The sequence below is a fragment of the Mercenaria mercenaria genome, chromosome 12 (assembly GCF_021730395.1).
Source record: "Mercenaria mercenaria strain notata chromosome 12, MADL_Memer_1, whole genome shotgun sequence".
NCBI lineage: Eukaryota > Metazoa > Mollusca > Bivalvia > Venerida > Veneridae > Mercenaria > Mercenaria mercenaria.
Window position 1 is genome coordinate 8,944,788 of NC_069372.1, and position 23,534 is coordinate 8,968,321.

The 23,534-nt window shown below is 35.2% G+C and overlaps 1 protein-coding gene across 1 annotated transcript; it reads left to right on the forward strand.

Annotated features, from left to right (window-relative positions):
• Positions 1-224: 224 nt before the first annotated feature.
• On the forward strand, positions 225-22,939 carry LOC123534296 (BTB/POZ domain-containing protein 6-B-like). Its single transcript, XM_045316468.2, has 4 exons — positions 225-307; positions 15,641-15,758; positions 16,796-17,038; positions 19,190-22,939. The coding sequence occupies exons 2-4, from the start codon at positions 15,673-15,675 to the stop codon at positions 20,190-20,192; spliced, it is 1,332 nt and encodes a 443-aa protein (XP_045172403.2). The 5' UTR covers positions 225-307; positions 15,641-15,672; the 3' UTR covers positions 20,193-22,939.
• Positions 22,940-23,534: the final 595 nt, after the last annotated feature.

A 23,534-nucleotide genomic window follows, 5' to 3' on the forward strand; every position in this document is an offset into this window, starting at 1 on the left:
TCCACCTCTGATTCATGTGGGGAAGTTGGCAGTTACTTGCGGAGAACAGGTTTGTACTGGTACAGAATCCAGGAAAACTGGTTAGGTTAACTGCCCGCCGTTACATGACTGAAATACTGTTGAAAAACGGCGTTAAACCCAAAACAAACAAACAAACAAAACGTACATGTATCCAGTAGGTAGGATTATAATAGTGGCGCTCATCTATAGTATAAGAGTAACGTCCCTTTTATTTTACACCGCCATTTGTAACGTATCTGCGTGAACAGTTTGCAAATTGTTTGGCACACCAAAGTTGCAAATTTAGGTAAAAGTTTTATTGCAAGTTGCTCAGTTTCACAATGTTTTCTTCTGCCCCAGATAACATCATACTTAAGCCGTAAGGGTTGGTCTTCGTAAGGGGTCGACATCTGATAGACTAAGTTTAGGCAAAGAGTTATACTTCCTTGGTTTAGGATCAACAGGTCCCAGAAAAGTCACAAATTAGCTATATAGCTAAATCTAGCTATATATAGCTAGAAATAGCTATAAAACCAATAACAATAATGCAAAATATGTGAAAACAAGATGCAAAATGGTCATAATTATAATTACGTCCAAAAGGTTTATAAGATGAAAGACAATAACACAAGTCCAAGATCTTTGTAGTCACATTTTCAATAACTGTGGCAGTATTTTGCGATAAATCTTCACTGAATTTTTCACTTGTTATAATCATCGTAGTATAAGACAAATTTATAAATGACTAACCGCAGAAATTCGCAACATGTATTGAAACCGAAACAGCATATATCTCCATTAGGCCTAAAAAAAAAATTCTTTGTTTCCGGTAACATGCTCAAAAAAATTAGGGTAGGTAGGTCGGAAAATTTTTTTTTTTTTGGAATTTATTTTTATTAAAGGAGACTCTTCGGAAATTATTTTTTTGTCAAAAAATGAATACAAATAGGGGGGTTATGCCTTTAGAACATCAGGAAGTTGATTTCTAACATCACTGACCATGTTTTAAGCATAAAAAGTACAGTTTGGCAACTTTTTGTCAAAAAGTTGAAAAAATTATTCTCCAAGGCCATAAAAACATTTTGGGTCGGGCCAAATATTTAGGGTAGGTCGGGATACCGGAAACAAACAATTTTTTTTTTACGCCTTATTTGTGATTGTCTTCTGTCTCATAAACCATTTGAATGGGATAGTAATTATTTTACATTTAATATACACATATGTTAAACAATTGTTATTGGTTTTATAGCTATTTCTAGCTATGTATAGCTAGATTTAGCTATATAGCTAGATTTAGCTATATAGCTAATTTGTGACTTTTCTGGGACCTGATCAAAGGTCGAGGTTACTAACTTGACGATTGAGTTAATTTCATATGGCCCGGGGCAATATCTCCACTCGCGTCTAACACTCGAAAGACCAAAATAGTGGAGAAAGTTTTCATCGCTGCCGATTTAACAGGTCTAGGAAAGTGGTATATATTTACAGATTATCTGTAAATTTACAAATAATCTATAAATTTACAGATTTTTCGATCTGTTAATTTACAGATTGAGTGTATGAAAACTCATGAAATTGCATTTATTCCCAAAACCGCAGCTTGAAATTAATTGGTTTATTTACAGTATGCATAAATTAATGTCATTTGTGAGTTTCAGCCATTTTTATTGACTTTGAGTTATTGGTATTTTCCAAAAAATCAGTGTCAACAGAAATGACTGAAAGTTACAATTGACCTTTATTAATGCGTACCATAAGTAAATCAATTAATTTCAAGCTGCGATTTTGAGTCCAAGTATGATTTTAGCAGTTTTCTAACATTTTACAAGTAAATTTATAGATCGAAAAATCTGTAAATTTATAGATTATCTGTAAATTTACAGATTATCTGTAAATATACCACTTTCCTAGACCTGTTTAAGGGTTTAAATGCTTATTTTTTAGCAATACACTAGGTAAATTCAAATGAAACAATCTGAACATGGAATTATTTTGACAAAGGCAGTGGCTAGAGAATCAGGATCTGTTCCCTAGACAGCAAACTTATTCGTCCGGAACTGGTTAGACTAACTTCGACCTTTGATCCTAAACTATCAGATGTCTACCCCTTACCTCTGGGGTAGTCAAAATAATTTGACGTTTGTTTTATATTTTTGACGGGCAATCTAAACGTCAAAACTTTGAAGGACCAAAAAATGGAGGATCAGTCAGGGAGACGCTCAAAATCCCCTCAGTCAAAACCCCCTTGGCTGAAAAATGACATGGTGGTCAAAAACCCCTCAGCAGAAATAAGAAGGTGTTCATAATCCCCTCAATGGATAGTCAAAAACCCCTTGGCAAAAATGATGGGGTAGTCAAAATCCCGTCAATATGATAATAATCCCCTTTACTCAAACATCAAAAAAAAAAAAAAATTCAAAAAATTTATTGACCCAGGTGAGAGGTGTCAGAAGCATAACTTTTATAAAGAAAAACTATAATAAGGACAATTAAATATACATGTCTATATCATTTTACTTCAAGCCATCTTTTTATTATCCTTTTTATAGAGTTTGGCAAAATATAATAGCTTTTTCGTGATAATATTACATTACATTTTCTCCATTTTATATCTAAGCAAATTGTTATTAAATATAACTATCACAATTCTTTTAATAGAATAAGAACAAACCATTATATTCTTCTCTAATTAATTAAGGTGCAACAAATAGTTGTCAGCAAAAAAATTTGATTTAAAAAAACATTTTTTATTGGCAAAGTTATTTATTACAACAACAACAACAACAACAACATTTATTAGCATAATCGACATATATATATGCCTTTGGCTAATGAACAGTATACAGTTCTTTTAAATCATGTGTATAAATAATTTGTAATCAAGATTTCAAACCCTTAACAAATAAATTTCCTTCAAATTTTTACATATATTCCATTGGACTTTTTTCTTAGCAGATGACAACAAATTGTCAAACATTTTCAGATTTGGCCACGATGTTTTTGGCAAATATTTTGAACGTAAGTTTTTATATTTAGGACAAGTCAGTAACACATGATACTCAGATTCTATAACATTTAAATTACAATTTTGACATATTCTTTGATCCCTAGCTATACCACTATACCTTCCAGTTTCAATAGCTAAGTAATGTAAAGACATTCTAAAACAACTGAGTAATTTTCTTAAGTTATCATTATCAACATTTGTGAGATATGGTTCAAACATAAGCAGCGTTTTAAATCTTGAATAATATTCTAGTTTTGGCATGTATGTAATACTACCATGCCATTCCTGTATAAACTGGTCTCTTAACCGTTTTTGTAGCATTGGAAAATAGTTAATATTTGGTGCTATATGGTTCCATAAATATCCATATCCTAATTGTTCTAAAAGAGTTTTAACATATTTGGGCCAGTTTGTACATCGAGGAGAACTGACATTGTTACATTGGTCTCTAAAAATATCAGTCATGATAGAATCTGGATTATTTACAAGCTTTAACCAATATTTCAGAACTCTCTCTTTGCACAGTATTGAGAGAGGATACCTTCCAAGTTCCCCCAACCATATTTGGGGTTTGCATTTTTACACTGAGTATCCTTTTACAAAATTTCATATGTATTCTATCTTATACCCCAGTCACACCTACGGCGCGGAAAGCTACGTCTAGCCACGGATAAAAACGTAGTAATCCGTATCGACCCGTATTGAAATGTACCTGAGACGTACCTTAATGTAGTAAGCCGTATCAATTCGTACCAATTTGTACAGCTCAGGTACGGATCGATACGGGTTACTACGTTTCTATCCGTAGCTCGACGTAGCTATTTGCGCCGTATGTGTGACTGTGGTATAAGCAACTTGTATCATATACGCCCCATACTTCAGCACAATATAATAAAATTGGTTCAACCATACGATCAAAGAGTGTCAATTTAGTCTTAACATCAAATTTTAACCTAGAAAATAGTGAATATAGACCATTAACAGTTTTAAGTGCTTGATCAGACAGTGCCTTAATAGCTTCAGATAAAGCTCCATTACAATAAAATTTCACACCCAGATAGCAGAAAGAGTTCACAGTTTCCACTGGTGTATCATTATTGTACCATTGAAAATCAGTATTCTGTCTTCTTTTTCTAAAAATACATATTTTCATTTTATCAATATTTATCTTAAGTCCCCATTTAACAGAGTAAATATACAAGCTATCTAGCTGTGCCTGGAGACTCTTCTGGTCGGTAGTAAATAGTACCATATCGTCTGCAAACATCAACAAATAAATAGAAAGCTGTTGCAAGTCGTAATCTGTTAATGAGTTAAAATCAAGGTTTGCTGTGACATCATTTACGAAGAGTATAAAAAGTCTTGGCGAGAGTGGTTCCCCTTGTTTTAAGCCAAGCGAAACCTCGAAAAAATCTGAAACATTTGAAAAAACTTTAACACAAGCTGATACATGTTTGTATATTGACTGAAGCATTCTAACCATTTTACTACTGATACCTATTTCAAATAATTTAAACCACAGGGCATTCCTATTAGCTGTATCGAACGCCTTTTCATAATCTATAAAAGCACAGTACAACGATCTATTCATAGAAATAATCTTTTGTATAATACTATGAAGAATAAAAACACAATCAGGAGTACTTCTGTTATTTCGAAAACCAAATTGCACATCAGTAAAAGCATTTTGGTGTTCCCACCATTTATTCAATCTGTTTCTTAATAACAAAGAAAAAATCTTGGCCATAGTACTTATCAGTGATATTCCTCTGTAATTAGAAGGATCAGATTTATCCCCCTTTTTATGTAGTGGTACAATTATTCCTTTTGTCCATGATATGGGATATACTCCATCATGATAAATTTTATTAAAAAATTTAACCAAATATGGTGTTATAAATTGATTGGCATCTATAAAAAAATCTGCAACAACAAGATCACATCCTGGAGTTTTATTCCTACTTAAAGAAGATATGGTTTTGCTTACTTCTTGTACATCAAAAGGCTTATCTAAACAATCAATATCAACATATCGATCCCTTTCGTTTATTATTTGTACATTATCTGAAATAAAACTACTTTCAACAGGTGTATTTAGAATTTTAGAAAAATGATTTCTAAATAATGAAACATCAACATCGGGATTACTTGTTTAATTTGATATAACATTTGCCAATAAGTAAATTTATTAATTAACAGATGAAAGTGTGTAACAAGTGATTAACACCAAAATCTATCAATTTCCTAAAACATTTTCAAAGGAGCAAATTTTACCACTTTAATTAACCGTAACATTACAGCTTTTTTAAATTAAAGTTTTTAATATTGCTGCAGCACACCTTTAAGGGGGAATGGTACTTTGTCAAAATTTAAGATTTGCTGATTGTCTTATATACCAAAATAAACTTGAAGATATTTCCAATTGATATCATTATCTTTTAGAGCAATAAACATGCGTATGACGTTACCATGACGTCGCAAACATGACCCGTTTTCGCGCTTTTTACGTCCGTTAATGGTAGCACTAAAATAGTATAAAACTCGATACTACAAGCGTATTGTTGGCGTCAATGCATTAGATTATGTTTCAAACGACAGAATAAAGCAATTTCTTAGTGATTATTAACATGAACAGGTATTTTCTATCTGAATTTTCGAAGGAGGTTCGAAAACAACATTTGGTTGTTTAAGAACATTCAGGAAAAAATCGATTCTGATCCATTTTGCAAAAAATTGGCCCGTGGAATTTTTGCCAAATTTTTGTATGTGAAAATTCATTAGGTTGTTAATATCTATGCCAAAATAGAAAAAAGTTCACCGAAGCGTTTTTGTAGTAAAACCGTTTGAACTTGTCTACTGTAGTGTTGTTAAAAGACATGTAATCGTTATGTAACGTTACATGTGTTTATTTTAAATGGCTTGTCATAATTCTACCTGGAAACCTATAAACAAGCAGTTATGAGACATGAATTAAATGTTTCAATCTAATCGTAAAAATATTACACATTTCATAACATGCAGTATTCCAAAATATTTTCATTGAAAAGTGCGTATCTTTTAAATTACTAGAAGTTTCTTAATGTTCATTTCAATAGCCACTTTATGCACCTTTTTCAAACTCAGCTGCTCTCTAAAATAAGTCACGAAAAATACGGACATTCAGAAGGCTAAAAAAGTTAAGTTTTTGAAGAAAGGGAGTGTCGGTAGTGATAATAAAATGGAGAAAAGCAAAATAGAAGAATCGTCGATTATGCATATTTGGTAATGTATTTGACAATGGTTTGCAAAATATGCGGAAAAAGACTTTACTGAAGCCCGTCCGCTTAGCTCAGTAGGTAAGAGCGTTGGTCTAGGGATCTCGGGATCGCTAGTTCGGTCCTCGGACGGGGCGTATGTTCTCCGTGACTATTTGATGAGCGACACTGTGTCTGATATCATTAGTCCTCCACCTCTGATTCATGTGGGGAAGTTGGCGGTTACTTGCGGAGAACAGGTCTGTACTGGTACAGAATCCAGGAAAACTGGTTAGGTTAACAGCCCGCCGTTATATGACTGAAAAACTGTTGAAAAAATGGCGTTAAACTCAAACAAAGACTTTACGAAAAAACCTATTTTCCGAAACTAAGTAGGTCTATATAGTGTACTACATTTTAAATATCTAAAATGCTATGGCATTTTACGAACCCCTATTTAATAAACGTTGCAGCTGCATTAGGTAAGCATGGGATATTAAAATACAAACATTTCCGCACATTTTCTATCCGAATGTGAATTTCTTTTAAATTGTATTAATGATACAATTAAAGGCAGATTTATAGAATTTAAGTAAGTACTACAGTAATAAGACTGTCAAAAAAAAGTTGATTAATTTTCTGAATCAAGTTTTTACGCTCGTTTCTACAGTATGGCTGGTAGTTTCCTTAAACATTGTTCCTGGGAATGACCAGTACTAAACCCCTAACCTCCGACACAAACTACCAAGTGTTCTCACATAAAGAGCCATATTCGGTAGCGGGGCTCGAACCTACAGTCCGCCATCAGTGAGATATCTCAGTGAATCAGACCACGTAGGCAGTCCTAAAAGTTGACAAGTTTATATATATATATGCTATTTTTCTTTTGCAAGCAGTACAACGGAATTTTAAAATTCGAATGTTACGTATGAATTTTAAGATTACGCCGTGTAGTGTTTGCAAAGATTACACGTCAAAACATTTACATAAATGGTTACCGTTCTTCCTGTTTTAACATATGTTATTTGAGCCGCGCCATGAAAAAACCAACATAGTGGCTTTGCGACTAGCTTTGATCCAGACCAGCTTGCGCAGTCTTGTCAGGATCTATGTTGTTCGCTTTTAAAGCCTATTGCAATTTAAGAAACCGTTAGCGAAACAGCATGGATCCTGACCAGACTGCAAAGCCACCGTATGTTGGTTTTCACAAGGCGCGGCTCATTTCATTTAAATATTTCTGTTATTTGTTGCACAGGACGGGGAAAAAAGCCTGAATAGAAATGACTAAATTATGAATTTTAAACATGCCATCACGGACAGGTGCCCCTTCCGTTTACATGACAACATAACGATATAGAATGATGAATGTTCGTCCAGATGCCGTTTGTTTCATGGTGTGGTTCACAATATTGTCTTTCCTAAAATTCAATAAAAATATATTAAAGTTTGCAATGTTGGTCCAAATAGAAACTAGCAGTATACACTAGAGAACGATCACTCAAAAAGATGCTAAATCCGTTCCCGATCCTGGATTATTACTGAGCTTTTATTTTACACGTTTTTTTTAGAAAGAATAAGTTTGAATAGAATGGCTGTATAATAAGTCTTAATAAATTAAGAATGCTTATATTTTTAATCAAAAAACAGCCAATGAGCGGCAGTAAGCTTGTCTACCTGCCTGACATAACTGAAATACTGAAAGGACCGTAAAACAGGATTCTATCAATCAAAACAAACAATAATATGAATTCATTTGGAATTTCCATATAAGCCGACAATCTCGCATGTTATGCGCCCTTTTCCGAGGTCACCGTACCGCGCTACTGATATTTTCCTGACAAGTCAACACGATGCTGGTACCAAATCTATACTTAGGTTGTGTTTCTGTATAAGAATGTATATAAACAACCGTACTTAATTAATCAGTATCTGTTTGTCTCCCTTGGCTATTATTTTTTGCATGAAAACAAAAATGGGATAATCTCGTAAATATTAGTAACTAAAAAATATTATCAATAAATCTATCTATAAATAAAAATTTGCCATCAAAATATTATGTTTGTTTCAAAGCAACTTATTACATAAAATAAATACACATACAAAAATAACATATATGCAAATTTAACACACCCGGTTGAAGATAATTATCTATGACTGCTATATAAATACAATAATTTTCTAAAAGTTAGAGTGAAAAAGAGCAATATTTTTATTGAGTTTTCTGTCAATTATTTATGTTAAATTTCGTTTTGAAAATTATATTATTATGACCCTTGAGCCATTGGATATGCTATGGTATTCACTGGAAGAGGTCAATAATGCCCTCTTCTGGTGAATAATCACATCATATCCGATGGCTTAACAGTCAATAACTGTTTTATTATATGGGTTCAAGTTTATAAATAAGTAACAAATATTGTTGCAACATATGTAATGTTTGAAAGTAACAATAACTGTTTTGAAAACTTATCAAATTTTACACGAAAACAATTAAATGGTCAACTTCACAAATGCCAAAAATGGAGCAATTCTGTAAAAGCTATGGAGCCCGATATTCGTGCTCAACTGCATAAAGATGCAAGCAATTCTGGACTGATGTACAAACATATTATAGAGGACGATGACTCTGCAGCAACGAAATAAACAAGGGAGAAAATTAATTCTGACATTGTAAAATTTTCAGATCCAGCACATACAAAAACAGATCGTAGGAAATAAACTTGAAAAGATTAGTCGAGCCTGTCCATCATTAACCGAAAAAGTGAAATCATCATTCATTAAAAATTTCACATACGCTGTCAATCAAAACAAACAAAAAGGAGAAGCTGAATTAAGACAGGCGCTAGAAAGCATAGTTCCACATATGTATGGAGAGCACCATCTTTGCAGCCATTGGTGTAAAAATAAGGCTAATAATGTAAATATTCACGTGCTTACGTCATGTCTTAAGCGACGTTGTTTATTGCGTCACAATGCTCTAATTCAAACGGTTGTACTAGAAAAACGCTTCGGTGAACTTTTTTCTATTTTGGCACAGCCATTAACAACATAATGAATTTTTACATACAAAAATTTGGCAAAAAATCCACGGGCCATTTTTAGCTCACCTGTCACAAAGTGACAAGGTGAGCTTTTGTGATCGCGCGGTGTCCGTCGTCCGTCGTCCATCCGTGCGTCCGTAAACTTTTGCTTGTGACCACTCTAGAGGTCACATTTTTCACAGGATCTTTATGAAAGTTGGTCAGAATGTTCATCTTGATGATATCTAGGTCAAGTTCGAAACTGGGTCACGTGCCATCAAAAACTAGGTCAGTAGATCTAAAAATAGAAAAACCTTGTGACCTCTCTAGAGGCCATATATTTCATAAGAGCTTCATGAAAATTGGTCAGAATGTTCATCTTGATGATATCTAGGTCAAGTTCGAAACTGGGTCACGTGGGTTCAAAAACTAGGTCAGTAGGTCTAAAAATAGAAAAACCTTGTGACCTCTCTAGAGGCCATATTTTTCATGAGATCTTCATGAATATTGGTCAGAATGTTTACCTTGATGATATCTAGGTCAAGTTCGAAACTGGGTCACGTAGGGTCAAAAACTAGGTCATTAGGTCTAAAAATAGAAAAACCTTGTGACCTCTCTAGAGGCCATATTTCTCAATGGATCTTCATGAAAATTGGTCAGAATGTTCACCTTGATGATATCTAGGTCAAATTCGAAACTGGGTCACGTGGGGTTAAAAACTAGGTCAGTAGATCTAAAAATAGAAAAACCTTGTGACCTCTCTAGAGGCCATATTTATCATGAGATCTTCATGAATATTGGTCAGAATGTTCACCTTGATGATATCTAGGTCAAGTTCGAAACTGGGTCATGTGGGGTCAAAAACTAGGTCAGTAGATCTAAAAATAGAAAAACCTTTTGACCTCTCTAGAGGCCATATTTCTCAATGGATCTTCATGAAAATTGGTCAGAATGTTCACCTTGATGATATCTAGGTCAAGTTCGAAACTGGGTCACGTGCGGTCAAAAACTAGGTCAGTAGGTCTAAAAATAGGAAAACCTTGTGACCTCTCTAGAGGCCATATTTTTCAATGGATCTTCATGAAAATTGGTCAGGATGTTTACCTTGAAGATATCTAGGTCAGATTTGAAACTGGGTCACGTGGGGTTAAAAACTAGGTCAGTAGATCTAAAAATAGAAAAACCTTGTGACCTCTCTAGAGGCCATATTTTTCATGAGATCTTCATGATTATTGGTCAGAATGTTCACCTTGATGATATCTAAGTCAAGTTCGAAACTGGGTCACGTGGGGTTAAAAACTAGGTCAGTAGGTCTAAAAATAGAAAAAACCTTGTGACCTCTCTAGAGGCCATATTTCTCAACGGATCTTCATGAAAATTGGTGAGAATGTTCAGCTTGATGATATCTAGGTCAGGTTTGTAACTGGGTCATGTGCGGTCAAAAACTAGGTCAGTAGGTCGAAAAATAGAAAAACCTTGTGACCTCTCTAGAGGCCATATTTTTCACGAGATCTTCATGAAAATTGGTGAGAATGTTCACCTTGATGATATCTAGGTCAAGTTTAAAAGTAGGTCAAGAAAAACCTTGTGACCTCTCTAGAGGCCATATTTTTCAATGGATCTTCATGAAAATTGGTCAGAATTTTTTATCTTGATGATATCTAGGTCACATGTGCTCAAAAACTAGGTCACTATGTCAAATAATAGAAATAATGACGTCATACTCAGTTCAACACTGGGTCATGTGGGGATAGGTGAGCGATTCAGGACCATCATGGTCCTCTTGTTTTGCAAAATGGATCAGAAGCGATTTTCTTCCTGAATTTTCTTAAACAACCAAAAGTCTGTTTTCGCACCTCCTTCGAAAATTCGGATAGAAAATACCTTTTCATGTTAATGATCACTAAGAAATTGCTTTATTCTGTCGTTTGATATATAATCTAATGCATTGACGCCAACAATACGTTTGTAGTATCGAGTTTTATACCATTTTAGTGCTACCATTAACGGACATAAAAAGCGCGAAAACGGGTCATGTTTGCGCCGTCATGGTAACGTCATACGCATGTTTATCGCTCTAAAAGATGATGATACAAATTTGAAATATCTTCAAGTTTATTTTGGTATATACGACTATTAGCAGATCTTAAATTTTGACAAAGTACCATTCCCCCTTAAATATAGTAAACTGCCAGTAGTACCACTGTTTACATAAAATTGTTGATAGTAATTTTTTCTAAAAAATAATTCATAACACAATAATCAAATAAAACATTGGCTGATTTTTGTCGAGCCCGCTTGCAGAAGCGAAGACATAGTTGTCCAAATGTCTGTTCTGTGTATGTGCATGCGTCCGTCCGGATTTGTTTGTCCGGACCATAACTTTGACATGCATGGAGCAATCTTGTTTATATTTGGTATGAATGTTAACCTCAGTGAGACGGAGTGTCATGCGCAAACCCCAGGTTCCTATCGCAAAGGTCAAGGTCACACTTAAGGTAAAAGGTCAAATTCAAAAATGACTTTGTCCGGAGCATTTCTTCTTCTTGCATGGGGGGATTTTGATGTAACTTAGCACAATTGTTCACCATTATGAGACGGAGTGTCATGTGCAAGAACCAGTCCCTGATCTAAGGTCATGGTCACACTTAGAGGTCCCAAAAGGGTACAAGAATGACAACTTTGTCCGGAACATTTCTTCTTCATGCATGGGAGGGATTTTGATGTAACTTGGCACAAATGTTCACCACCATGAGACGGAGTGTCCATACCAAGAACAAGGTCCCTAGGTCTAAGGTCAAGGGCACCTTTAGAGGTCAAAAGGTCGATACAAGAATGACTTTGTCTGGAGCATTTCTTTTTGATGCATAGAGGGATTTTGATGTAACTTGGCACAATTGTTCATCATTATGCGACGGAGTGTCATGCGCAAAATCCTAGAATTACTTCCCTTTGTTGTTACTATAAATAGCTTATATTTGTAACTTTATTACTGTTTGTAGGGAAAAAAATCAAGACCACTTTTCTGTAGTACAACATGCATGTTACATCCAATTTTGAGGTGTATTTTGACCTATCTCTACTGGTGCGGATTTTGTGTGGACTTAGATTTTTTTTTTTTTTTTTTTTTAGCTCACCTGTCACATAGTGACAAGGTGAGCTTTTGTGATCACCCTTCGTCCGTCGTCGGTCGTCTGTGCGTCCGCCAGTCCGTCAACAATTTCTTGTCTGCACGATAGAGGTTTCATTTATGATTTTATTTTAACCAAACTTGCACACAACTTGTATCACCATAAGATCTTGGTTCCTTTTCTTGAACTGGCCAGATCCCTTTATGGGTTCCAGAGTTATGGCCCCTGAAAGGGCCAGAATTAGCTATTTTGACCTTGTCTGCACAATAGCAGCTTCATTTATGATTTGATTTTAACCAAACTTGCGCACAACTTGTATCACTATAAGATCTTGGTTCCTTTCTTGAACTGGCTAGATTCCATTATGGGTTCCAGAGTTATGGCCCCTGAAAGGGCCAGAATTAGCTATTTTGACCTTGTCTGCACAATAGCAGCTTCATTTATGATTGGAATTTAATCAAACTTGCACAAAACTTGTGTTGCCATAAGATCTCAGTTTCTTGTTGAACCGGCCAGATCCATAATGGGTTCCAGAGTTATGGCCCCTGAAAGGGCCAAAATTAGCTATTTTTGACCTTGTCTGCACAATAGCAACTTCATTTATGATTGATTTTAACCAAACTTGCACACAACTTGTATCACCACAAGATCTTGTTTCCTTTCTTGAACTGGCCAGATTCCATCATGGGTTCCAGAGTTATGGCCCCTTAAAGGTCCAAAATTGGCCATTTTGGCTTTTGCAGCCATATAGAGACTTCATTTATGGTTTTATTTGATACAAACTTCCAAAATATCTTCAACAACAATAAATCTTGGATTCCATGACAAATCAGATCCAATCGTAGGTTCCAGTGTTATTTTATATCTGATTACCTCCCCTGATTGTAGTCAAAATGGATTTATATCAGTAAGTACTTACAGGACTTATTTGAAATTTCATTATTGTCATTAGTTGGACTGAGCCAATCAGGGTAGATAACTATGGACTGATTTTATGTCAAATTACCTCCCTTTATTTCAAATTAAAATGGGTATATCTCAGTAACTAATGAAGATACTGATCTGAAATTTCATTTATGTCAACAGAATTATTTGGCAGATCCTTCTTTTGTTCACTTACAATAATTTTCTTTTTAATTACTTCCCTTTTACGTTATTATAAATAGCTTATTTTTTGTAACTTTTGCTATTGTGACCGTTTGATGTCTGTCGTCCGTCGTGCGTCGTCCATCGTGCGTCAACAATTTGTAAAAAAATCTTCTTGAAAACCACTGGGCAGAATTTCACCAAACTTCACAGGAATGATCCATGGGTGGACTCCTTTCAAAATTATTCAAAGAATCGAATTCCATGCAGAACTCTGGTTGCCATGGCAACCGAAAGGAAAAACTTTAAAAATCTTCTCCTCAAAAACCAGAAGCCCTAGAACTTAGATATTTGGTGTGAAGTATTGCCTAGTAGACCTCTACCAAATTTGTTCAAATCATGACCCCGGGGTCAAAACTGACCCCGCCCCAGGGGTCACTTGATTTTACATAGGAAAATCTTAAAAAATCTTCTTCTCAAAAACCAGAAGCCCTAGAGCTTAGATATTTGACATGTAGCATTGCCTAGTGAACCTCTACTAAAGTTGTTCAAATCATGACCCCGGGGTCAAAATAGACCTCGCCCCAGGGGTCTCTTGATTTTACATAGATTTCTGTAGGAAAATCTTCAATTTAAAAAAAAAACAAAACCGGAAGGCCTAGAGCTTAGATATTTCACAGAAAGCATTGCCTAGTGGACCTCTACAAAATTTGTTCAAATCATGACCCCCGGGATCAAAATTGACCCCGCCCCAGGGGTCACTTGAATTTACATAGGAAAATCTTCAAAAATTTTCTAAAAATAAACCAGAAGGCCTAGAGCTTAGATATTTGACATGTAGCATTGCCTAGTGGACCTCTACAAAATTTGTTCAAATCATGACCCCCGGGGTCAAAATTGACCCGCCCCAGGGGTCACTTGATTTTACATAGGAAAATCTTCAAAAAACTTCTAAAAATAAACCAGAAGGCCTAAGATCTTAGATATTTGACATGTAGCATTGCTTAGTAGATTTCTACAAAATTTGTTCAGATCATGACCCCCGGGGTCAAATTGACCCCGCCCCATGGGGTTACTTTATTGTACATAGAAAAATCTTCACAATTTTCTAAAAATAAACCAGAAGGCCTAGAGCTTAGATATTTGACATATAGCATTGCTTAGTGAACCTCTACAAAATTTGTTCAAATCATGACCCCCATTTCCCTATGTACTTGATTGTACATAGGGAAATCTTCATAAATTTGCTAAAAATAAACCAGAAGGCCTAGATCTTGGATATTTGATATGTAATATTGCCTAGTAGACTTCTACAAACTTTGTTCAAATCATGACCCCCCGGGGTAAAATTGGCCCCGCCCCAGGGATTACTTGATTGTACATCGGAAAATCTTCAAATTTTTTTCTAAAAATCATCTGTTTGACATTTGAAACATGTAGCTCATATTACTCAGGTGAGTGATCCAGGGTCATCATGACCCTCTTGTTGCAAGAATTATGGCCCCTTTTGGACTTATATATATCAGATTTCTTGGTTAAGTTTTATGTTTATGTTCCCTTTTGGACATAGAAAATATCAGATTTCTTGGTTAAGTTTTGCATTTAGGTCAACTTTTCTCCTTAACTGTCAAAGCTATTGCTTTAAAACTCAGAGCAGTTATTAGCCATTAAAAGCTGACTCTGCACAACAAGTACCGTAACTCTACATTGCTTTTTGCAAGAAATATGTCCCCTTTTGGACTTAGAAATTCATGGGTAGGACAATATTTCTATTATACAGAGACAGAAAAAACAGATGAACGTCTGCGCCCGCAAGGCGGTGCTCTTGTTTAAAGATATTGGTAGGTGGGAAATAGATAAACATTAAATGACATCTTATATTCAGGTATTTTTTTCAGACTTTGGGATGGTACTGGTTCCGGTAAAATGGGGAAAACTGCATCGTCAGTTAAAGATTTGAGGAAAAAAGAAACTGATGCAGCGTTAATTACTGATAGCAGTGGAAGGGGCAGCATGTGTGATACTTGTGTCATGGAGAACATATGCCGCTACTGCAGATCAAACTCAAACCCTATTTCTGTGGATCTGTGCTCTCCCTATTGAATAAAACTGGTGGACTTTCGGGTTTAAAGGTTTAGAAAAGTATGAATTTTTATTTTGCAGATCTACAGGAGTCCTGGTGTTTCTGTATAAAGATGTCAAGAAGGAGAACAAGCAGGACTAAATTTGCAAAGACAGAACAGACTGAAGAAAAGTTAATTGAGGATGAAAATAGAAAGAGGTATTAGAGTAATTGAATTTGGTGCTAGTTCTTGAAAACTCCTTCCAAATGTTGTAACACTATTTTGCGAGTAGTTGATAAAAGTTGCCAGGACTATATTTCATGATTCAAGATTTCTTGAAAATATTCATTATAAATAAAAAAGTAAAAAAGGTACTTGAAAAGTCCTTGAATAGCTTTTTTTGAGGTTTGTCTGTGCAAGTCACAGCAGAATTGTATCCCCATTGTTTTACGTGCAGGATGAAAAGCACATTCTATTAGATCCAGATTTATGGTCACATCCGGAAGACTATCAGTTATTTTAGAGTCCAGTGTCTTGTGGGTTTTGAACCAATGACCTTCGACTTGTGAAAGGCTAACCACTGTGCTATCTAGGACTCCTTAATTTTTTGTGAATTTAGCTTTTATATTTCTTTAAACACATCAGTACCAAATATTTAAGCTCAGAACCAATTAAGTAATTAGTTCATGTACTAGGTGGTTTCCTACAGACACCAGTACCAAATATTTAAGCTCAGAACCAATTAAGTAATTAGTTCATGTACTAGGTGGTTTCCTACAGACACCAGTACCAAATATTTAAGCTCAGATCCAATTAAGTAATTAGTTCATGTACTAGGTGGTTTCCTACAGACACCAGTACCAAATATTTAAGCTCAGATCCAATTAAGTAATTAGTTCATGTACTAGGTGGTTTCCTACAGACACCAGTACCAAATATTTAAGCTCAGATCCAATTAAGTAATTAGTTCATGTACTAGGTGGTTTCCTACAGACACAAGTACCATGTATTTAAGCTCAGATCCAATTAAGTGATTATTTCATGTACTGGGTGATTTTTGGTTATTTAAAATTTTGAATTAACACATTCATGACATTGTAAATTGCTCAGACTTAAGTTATACTCAGTTTGACATTTCCATTGGTTTCTGCATTGCTCCCCGCTTAAAATTTAAAGGCACACTTCTTTATTTTGGGGTGTTGTTAGGTTTATGTTTATGTGTTTTATATATATATAGTGAGAATGAATTTTTTAGTGTGGACTGGAGGGATTCGAAGACTGCTGGACAATGTCTGGATCAGCTTTGTCTGTCTGAGCAGCTGTCTGACATAAGTTTTACCTTCAAGGACGACCAAAATGTGAAGCTTCCTGCACATAAACTTGTCTTGAGCATGCGCAGTTCTGTTTTTGAAGCCATGTTCTATGGACCTCTGGCAGAGCGTGGAAGTACAGTTCTCATTGAAGATATCAAACCAGACGCCTTGAAAATTGTTCTAAGGTTGGTTTGTCTATTCTCTAGTCTGAGGTAGGATTCAGTTGAATAAAGCCCCAGCATAACCATTTCTTGACAATGTGAATATAAAAAAAAGTTAAGATAAAAAAGTTAAGACCAATATGACTGTATAAACAAAACATTTTGCCTTATGTTGGTCAATGCTTATTTGCAAATAACACAGAAAACAAAGTCACCAAAAAATTACGAAGTCTACGGTATAGGCAGCCACAGTCTCCAAGTAATTAGCTATGAAGTGCCAGTTCTTGATTATAAAATCTGTGAAGTTGCAATACAAAACTGACACGAAAAATATCGAGTTAGTAGTATCGTCAACATACCTGTTTTCAAACCCCACCTGTTTTCAAACCCAAAACTTGTACACTGTTTATTTTACCTTCAGATTGTGAAAGATAGCAATACTAGCACTTGCAGGTACTTGGTATATAAGGTACCTGCTACAGCTGTCAAAATTAACAAATATTTTATTTAATTAAGTTCAAGGGGATGTGCAAAAATGGTGTTTTTCACTATTACTTTTCGCATGCTGATATAATATTATATCCATAGCATATAACTTTTGTTTAATGTAAAGCAATATATCTTGGAGGAAATTACTTACTGTCTGCTCTTCAAAGTCATATATAAGTTACAGGTATGTGACATTATCAAAAATGTATTTGTACAATTTCGTTTAAATGTGTTGTTTGGCTTATATGAATGCAGTAGAATTTGAAAACAAAATGTGAATAATGCGACTGAAAAATGCTTTATAAATCCAGTTTAGTGGACACAAAATTTGAATAAAATCTTGTAAATAGTATTGTAATTTTGATTTTATTATTAATTTTCCTGTCATTCCATATTTTATCTGGCTTTGCGAAAAAGACAAAAAAGTGATGAATATTAAAATCTGCCTCAACTTTAAAAGTTCAGAAACTTCAAAGGATCTTACGTCATTATAACAATTATTACATGCATTTTTGCAGGTGGTTTGAAAACTGGTTATTTAATCTCTCGCAATATTGAAAATACATCTGTTGGAAATTTGTTATTTATTTCTAAAGATATATTTATCAATTAATTAATCATTTTTAGCTTGACTATTCAAAGAATAGGGGAGCTTAATAATCCTACTTGTCCTGGCGTCGGCGTGAGCGTCACACAAATGCTAAAGTTTGCGTGCCACCCCAATATTTTCAAAGTCCATTGAGATATTGCTTTCATATTTTGCTTTCTTGTTTACCATCATGAGCCCAGTCTGTAAAAAGGAGGAGGCAACTCTATCAAGCATTTTGACTGAATTATGGCCCCTTTTCGACCTAGAATAATGTTAAAGTTTGCGTACCACCCCAAATATTTTCAAAGTCCATTGAGATATTGCTTTCATATTTTGCTTTCTTGTTTACCATCATGAGCCCAGTCTGTAAAAAGGAGTAGGCAACTCTATCAAGCATTTTGACTGAATTATGGCCCCTTTTCGACCTAGAATAATGTTAAAGTTTGCGTACCACCCCAAATATTTTCGAAGCCCATTGAGATATTGCTTTCATATTTTGCATACTTGTTAACCATCATGACCCCAGACTGTAAAAAGGAGGAGGCAACTCTATCAAGCATTTTGACTGAATCATGGCCCCTTTTTGACTTAGAATAATGTTAAAGTTTGCGTACCACCCCAAATATTTTCAAAGTCCATTGAGGTATTGCTTTCATATTTTGCATACTTGATTACCATCATGACCCCAGTCTGTAAAAAGGAGGAGGCAACTCTATCAAGCATTTTGACTGAATTATGGCCCCTTTTTGACTTAGAATATGCTTATTGTAATGTTAAAGTTTTACTCATAGCTTATGTTATACTATCAAGCACTTAGAAAAGTCGAGCGCGGTGTCCACTGACAGCTCTTGTTAAATGTCCAAGTCATCACCTGACTTGGTAACAATTTTATCATATCTTGTAAAATTCATTAATTGTAAGTAATTTCCCCAAATTCCTTAGGGTTTGAAAACTGGTCATTCGATGATATATTATGTTTTCTATTATGATATTTGGTGACATTTTTGTTAACAGATAGTGTTGTCCATAGAAGTTGTGCACTGCTTTGAAGTTTTGTAGCTTTTTCATTTGATTTACATGTTGTTTGTTTTTTTCAGGTTTATATATTCCGACAGTGCAGAATTGAATGGAAATAATGTTCTGAGCTGTTTGTACGCAGCCAAGAAATATTGTCTTCAGGGGCTCATAGAGAAATGTTCTGCATTTCTTGAAGATCACATTGATGCTGATAATGTGTGTGAAGTTCACGAGCAGGCCATATTCTATGATATGAAGTCGTTACAACAGAAATGTTTTGATTTTATCCTTGAAAATGCTTCAGATGTATTCCTGTCTACAAGTTTCCTTGATTTATCCCACAATACACTAGTCAGTCTTTTGAAAAGTGACAAACTGTCAGAAGATGAGGAGAATATATTCTCTGCATGTGTGAAATGGGCCAGAAATAAATGTAAACTCGACAACAAGGACCCTTCCGCAGAAACTCTACGGGAAACACTTGGGGACGCTTTGTACAACATTCGTTTTCCTGTGATGTCAGTGGAAAAATTTGCTACTATTGTAACTCCCAGTGAAATCCTTACAAGCACAGATCAGATAATGCTATATCAGTATTTTGCAACAAATGGTTCCTCACCATTAAATAAATTTACGAGTCGTAAGAGAATGGGCAAAGTTACCACTTTAGATGTCTCTAAATATACAGCCAATGTTAATGATATGTTCCAGGAATTTTGTTTACGGTTTCGACGTACTAAAGGTTTGCCACCATTAAATCACGGAAGAACTATTGTTCGAGTTAAATCTTTGACTGGTAAATTTGTTCCGGAAATACGACGTGTTACTTTTAAATGCAATAACTGGGAAGGAAATCTCAGATTTAGTGCCAACGGAAATGAATTAATCTTTCACACACCGATGCATATTACAGATAGTTGTTGTTTTGAGTTTACTGGAGATGTGCCGCATACAGAATTTCACTCTTTTTCCCATTTCAATAAACTGTTGTCCATAGGCCTAAATAAGAGGAAAGAAGTGAAAGGGGAGACAATTTACATCACTCGTATTCCAGTTGGTTTGAAGAGTATTTCATTTGTATAATAGTTGTCAAAAAAGGGAAGTCTTGTACTGAGTCTTATTGAGAAATCGGGAAACAGTCAAACCATTGTTTTTAGCTCGACTATTCGAAGAATAGGGGAGCTATCCTACTCGCCCCGGCGTTGGCTTGAGCGTCACTCAAATGTTAAAGTTTGCGTACCACCCCAAATATTTTCAAAGTCCATTGAGATGTTGCTTTCATATTTTGCATACTTGTTTACCATCATGACCTCAGTCTGTATAAAGGAGGAGGCAACTCAATCATGCATTTTGACTGAATTATGGCCCCTTTTCGACTTAGAATAAATGTTAAAGTTTGCGTACCACCCCAAATGTTTTCAAAGTCAATTGAGATATTGCTTTCATATTTTGCATACTTGTTTACCATCATGACCCCAGACTGTAAAAAGGAGGAGGCAACTGTATCAAGCATTTTGACTGAATTATAACCCCTTTTCAAATTAAAATAAATGTTAAAGTTTGCGTACCACCCCAAATATTTGCAAAGTCCATTGAGATATTGCTTTCATATTTTGCATACTTGTATACCATCATGACCTCAGTCTGTAAAAATGAGAAGGCGACTCTATCAAGCATTTTGACTGAATTATGGCCCCTTTTCGACTTAGAATATGCTTATTGTAATGTTAAAGTTTTACTCATTGCTTATATTATACTATCAAGCACTGAGAATAGTCGAGCGCGCTGTCCACTGACAGCTCTTATTTTGTGTCCCCATCACTGAGTGGAGGGGGCATATAGGTTTGGTCTTGTCCGTGCATCTGTTCGAAAAAAGTTTGTGACATGCCTAGCTCAAAAGGTATTTGATATAAATTGATGAAACCTTGTACGAGTCTGTATCATGATATCAACTTGGGCACCTTCAATTTTCGTCTGGCTCCACCCCCTATTTCTAGAGTTATGGCCCCTGAAATAGTCAGAAATGCAGATTTTCACCTTATGATATGCTTAGCTCAAAAAGCATTTCATATAAATTGATGAAACCTTGCATGAGTCTTTTTCATGATATAAACATGGCCCCTGAGATAGTCAGAAATGCACATTTTCACCTTGTGATGCACCTAGCTCAAAAAATATTTCATATAAATAGATAAAACTTTTCATGAGTCTTTATCATGATATGAACTTGCGCATCTCCTATTTTGCATCTGCTTCCGCCCCCTATTACAAGAGTTATTGTCCCTGAAATAGTCAAAAATGCACATTTTCATCTTGTGATGTGCTTAGCTCAAAAAGCATTTCATATAAATTGATGATACCTTGCATGAGTCTTTATCATGATATGAATTTGCGCACCTGCTATTTTTCGTCTGCCTCCGTCCACTTTTTCCAGAGTTATTGTCCCTGAAATAGTAAATAATGTACATTTTCACCTTGTGATGCGTCTAGCACCTGGATATAAATTCATGAAACCTTGCATGTGTCTTTATCATGATGTAACCTTGCACACTTGGCATTCTTCTTGAGATTTTAGCACTAATTACAGAGTTATGGCCCTTGAAATAGCCAAAATAGTGGATTTTTTGTTTGTGATGCTCATAGCTCAAAAAGTATATGGCCTAGAATAATGAATCCTTTATATAAAATGTTTGTTGAGGCTATACCCCATTAAGACTGCAAACATTTGGATTATTGCCCCTTATTTGTGACAAATGTACCAGTGGGGGCACACCCTGTGTCTTGAAGACACATTCTAGTTTTTCTTTCATGTAGGATAGGTTAAAGGGGCACTTCTGGAGATCTATTCAAACATTTTCATCAGTTTATAAATAGAAATAAAAATAATCTGATTTATTGAGCAGTAGCCTGTATTCATTTATAAAACATTCTTTTTAGCTCACCTGTCACGTAGTAACAAGGTGAGCTTTTGTGATCGCCCGTCGTCCATTCACAATTTCTTGTGAACCCGATAGAGACCACAGTTTGCAATCAATTTTTAGCCCACCATCATCAGATGGTGGGCTATTAAAATCACACTGCGTCCGTGGTCCGTCCGTCCGTTAACAATTTCTCGTTATCGCATCTCCTCAGAAACTACTGGGGGGATTTTGACCAAACTTTGTCAGAATGATGTATTGGTACCCTAGTTGTGTCCCCCTGAAAATCAGACTGGTTCAACTATTTATGAGTAAGTTATGGCCCTTTGTTTATTTCTATATTTTACATAGATTTATATAGGGAAAAACTTTGAAAACCTTCTTGTCCAAAACCACAGAGCCTAGGGTTTTGATATTTGGTTTGAAGCATCATCTAGTGGTCCTCTACCAAGATGATTCAAATTATTTCTCTGGGGTCAAATATGGCCCCGCCCTGGGGGTCACATGGTTTATATAGACTTATATAGGGAAAAACTTTGAATAACCTCTTGTCCAAAACCACAGGGCCTAGGGCTTTGATATTTTGTATGTGACATCATCTAGTGGTCTTCAACTAAGATTGTTCAAATTATACCCCTAGGGTCAAATATGGCCCCGCCCTGGGGGTCATATGGTTTATATAGACTTATATAGGGAAAAACTTTGAAAATCTTCTTGTCCAAACCACAAAGCCTAAGGCTTTGATACTGGTAATGTAGCATCATCTAGTGGTTCTCTACCAAGTTTGTTCAAATTATCCCCCTAGGGTCAAAAATGGCCCCGCCCCGGGGGTCACATGGTTCATTATAGACTTATATAGGGAAAAGCTTTTAAAATGTTCTTGTCAATAACTACAACATTCAAATTTGGACCACATATCGTCTGTTGAAAACCAGACCCTGGTATCTGACTTTTTTGAAATTTTTCAGGAACTTGAAAAAACTTCCTCAAACGTATAAAAATGTTTATTTTTGTACCATTATTAGTACTTTGGTGGCAAATCACATTCTTTAGAAATTAGGAAATGTTTCTACTCATTTGCTCTTAAACTTAGGACAAATTTCGACAATTTTGTTTTGGCATTATAACTTTGGAGTTTTATCAGCATTTTCTTACAGGCAAAACACCTCATTTTCAGATAATATGTTTTGGCTTTAAGCAGATATAACTTTCTTTCTGCGCCTCTCCAGCCAAAATATTTCAGCTAAAGATGCGTGTTTTTGGCATTCATGATTTCTGAAAATCTGATAAAGAAAAATATGCCAGAACCTAGTATATAGCCATAACATACTATAGCTTTACATTTTTTGCGAATATTGTTTGCAAACTGGGGGCCAGTCTATTGCATATACCAAAGCCATAGTTTGGTTTTAACAAAAAGATGACATAACACGCATTTCCATTGTGCTGTATAATAGTATTTATGTATACACTGATATGGCAATGCAGTTTGTTTTAAAAAAATCAC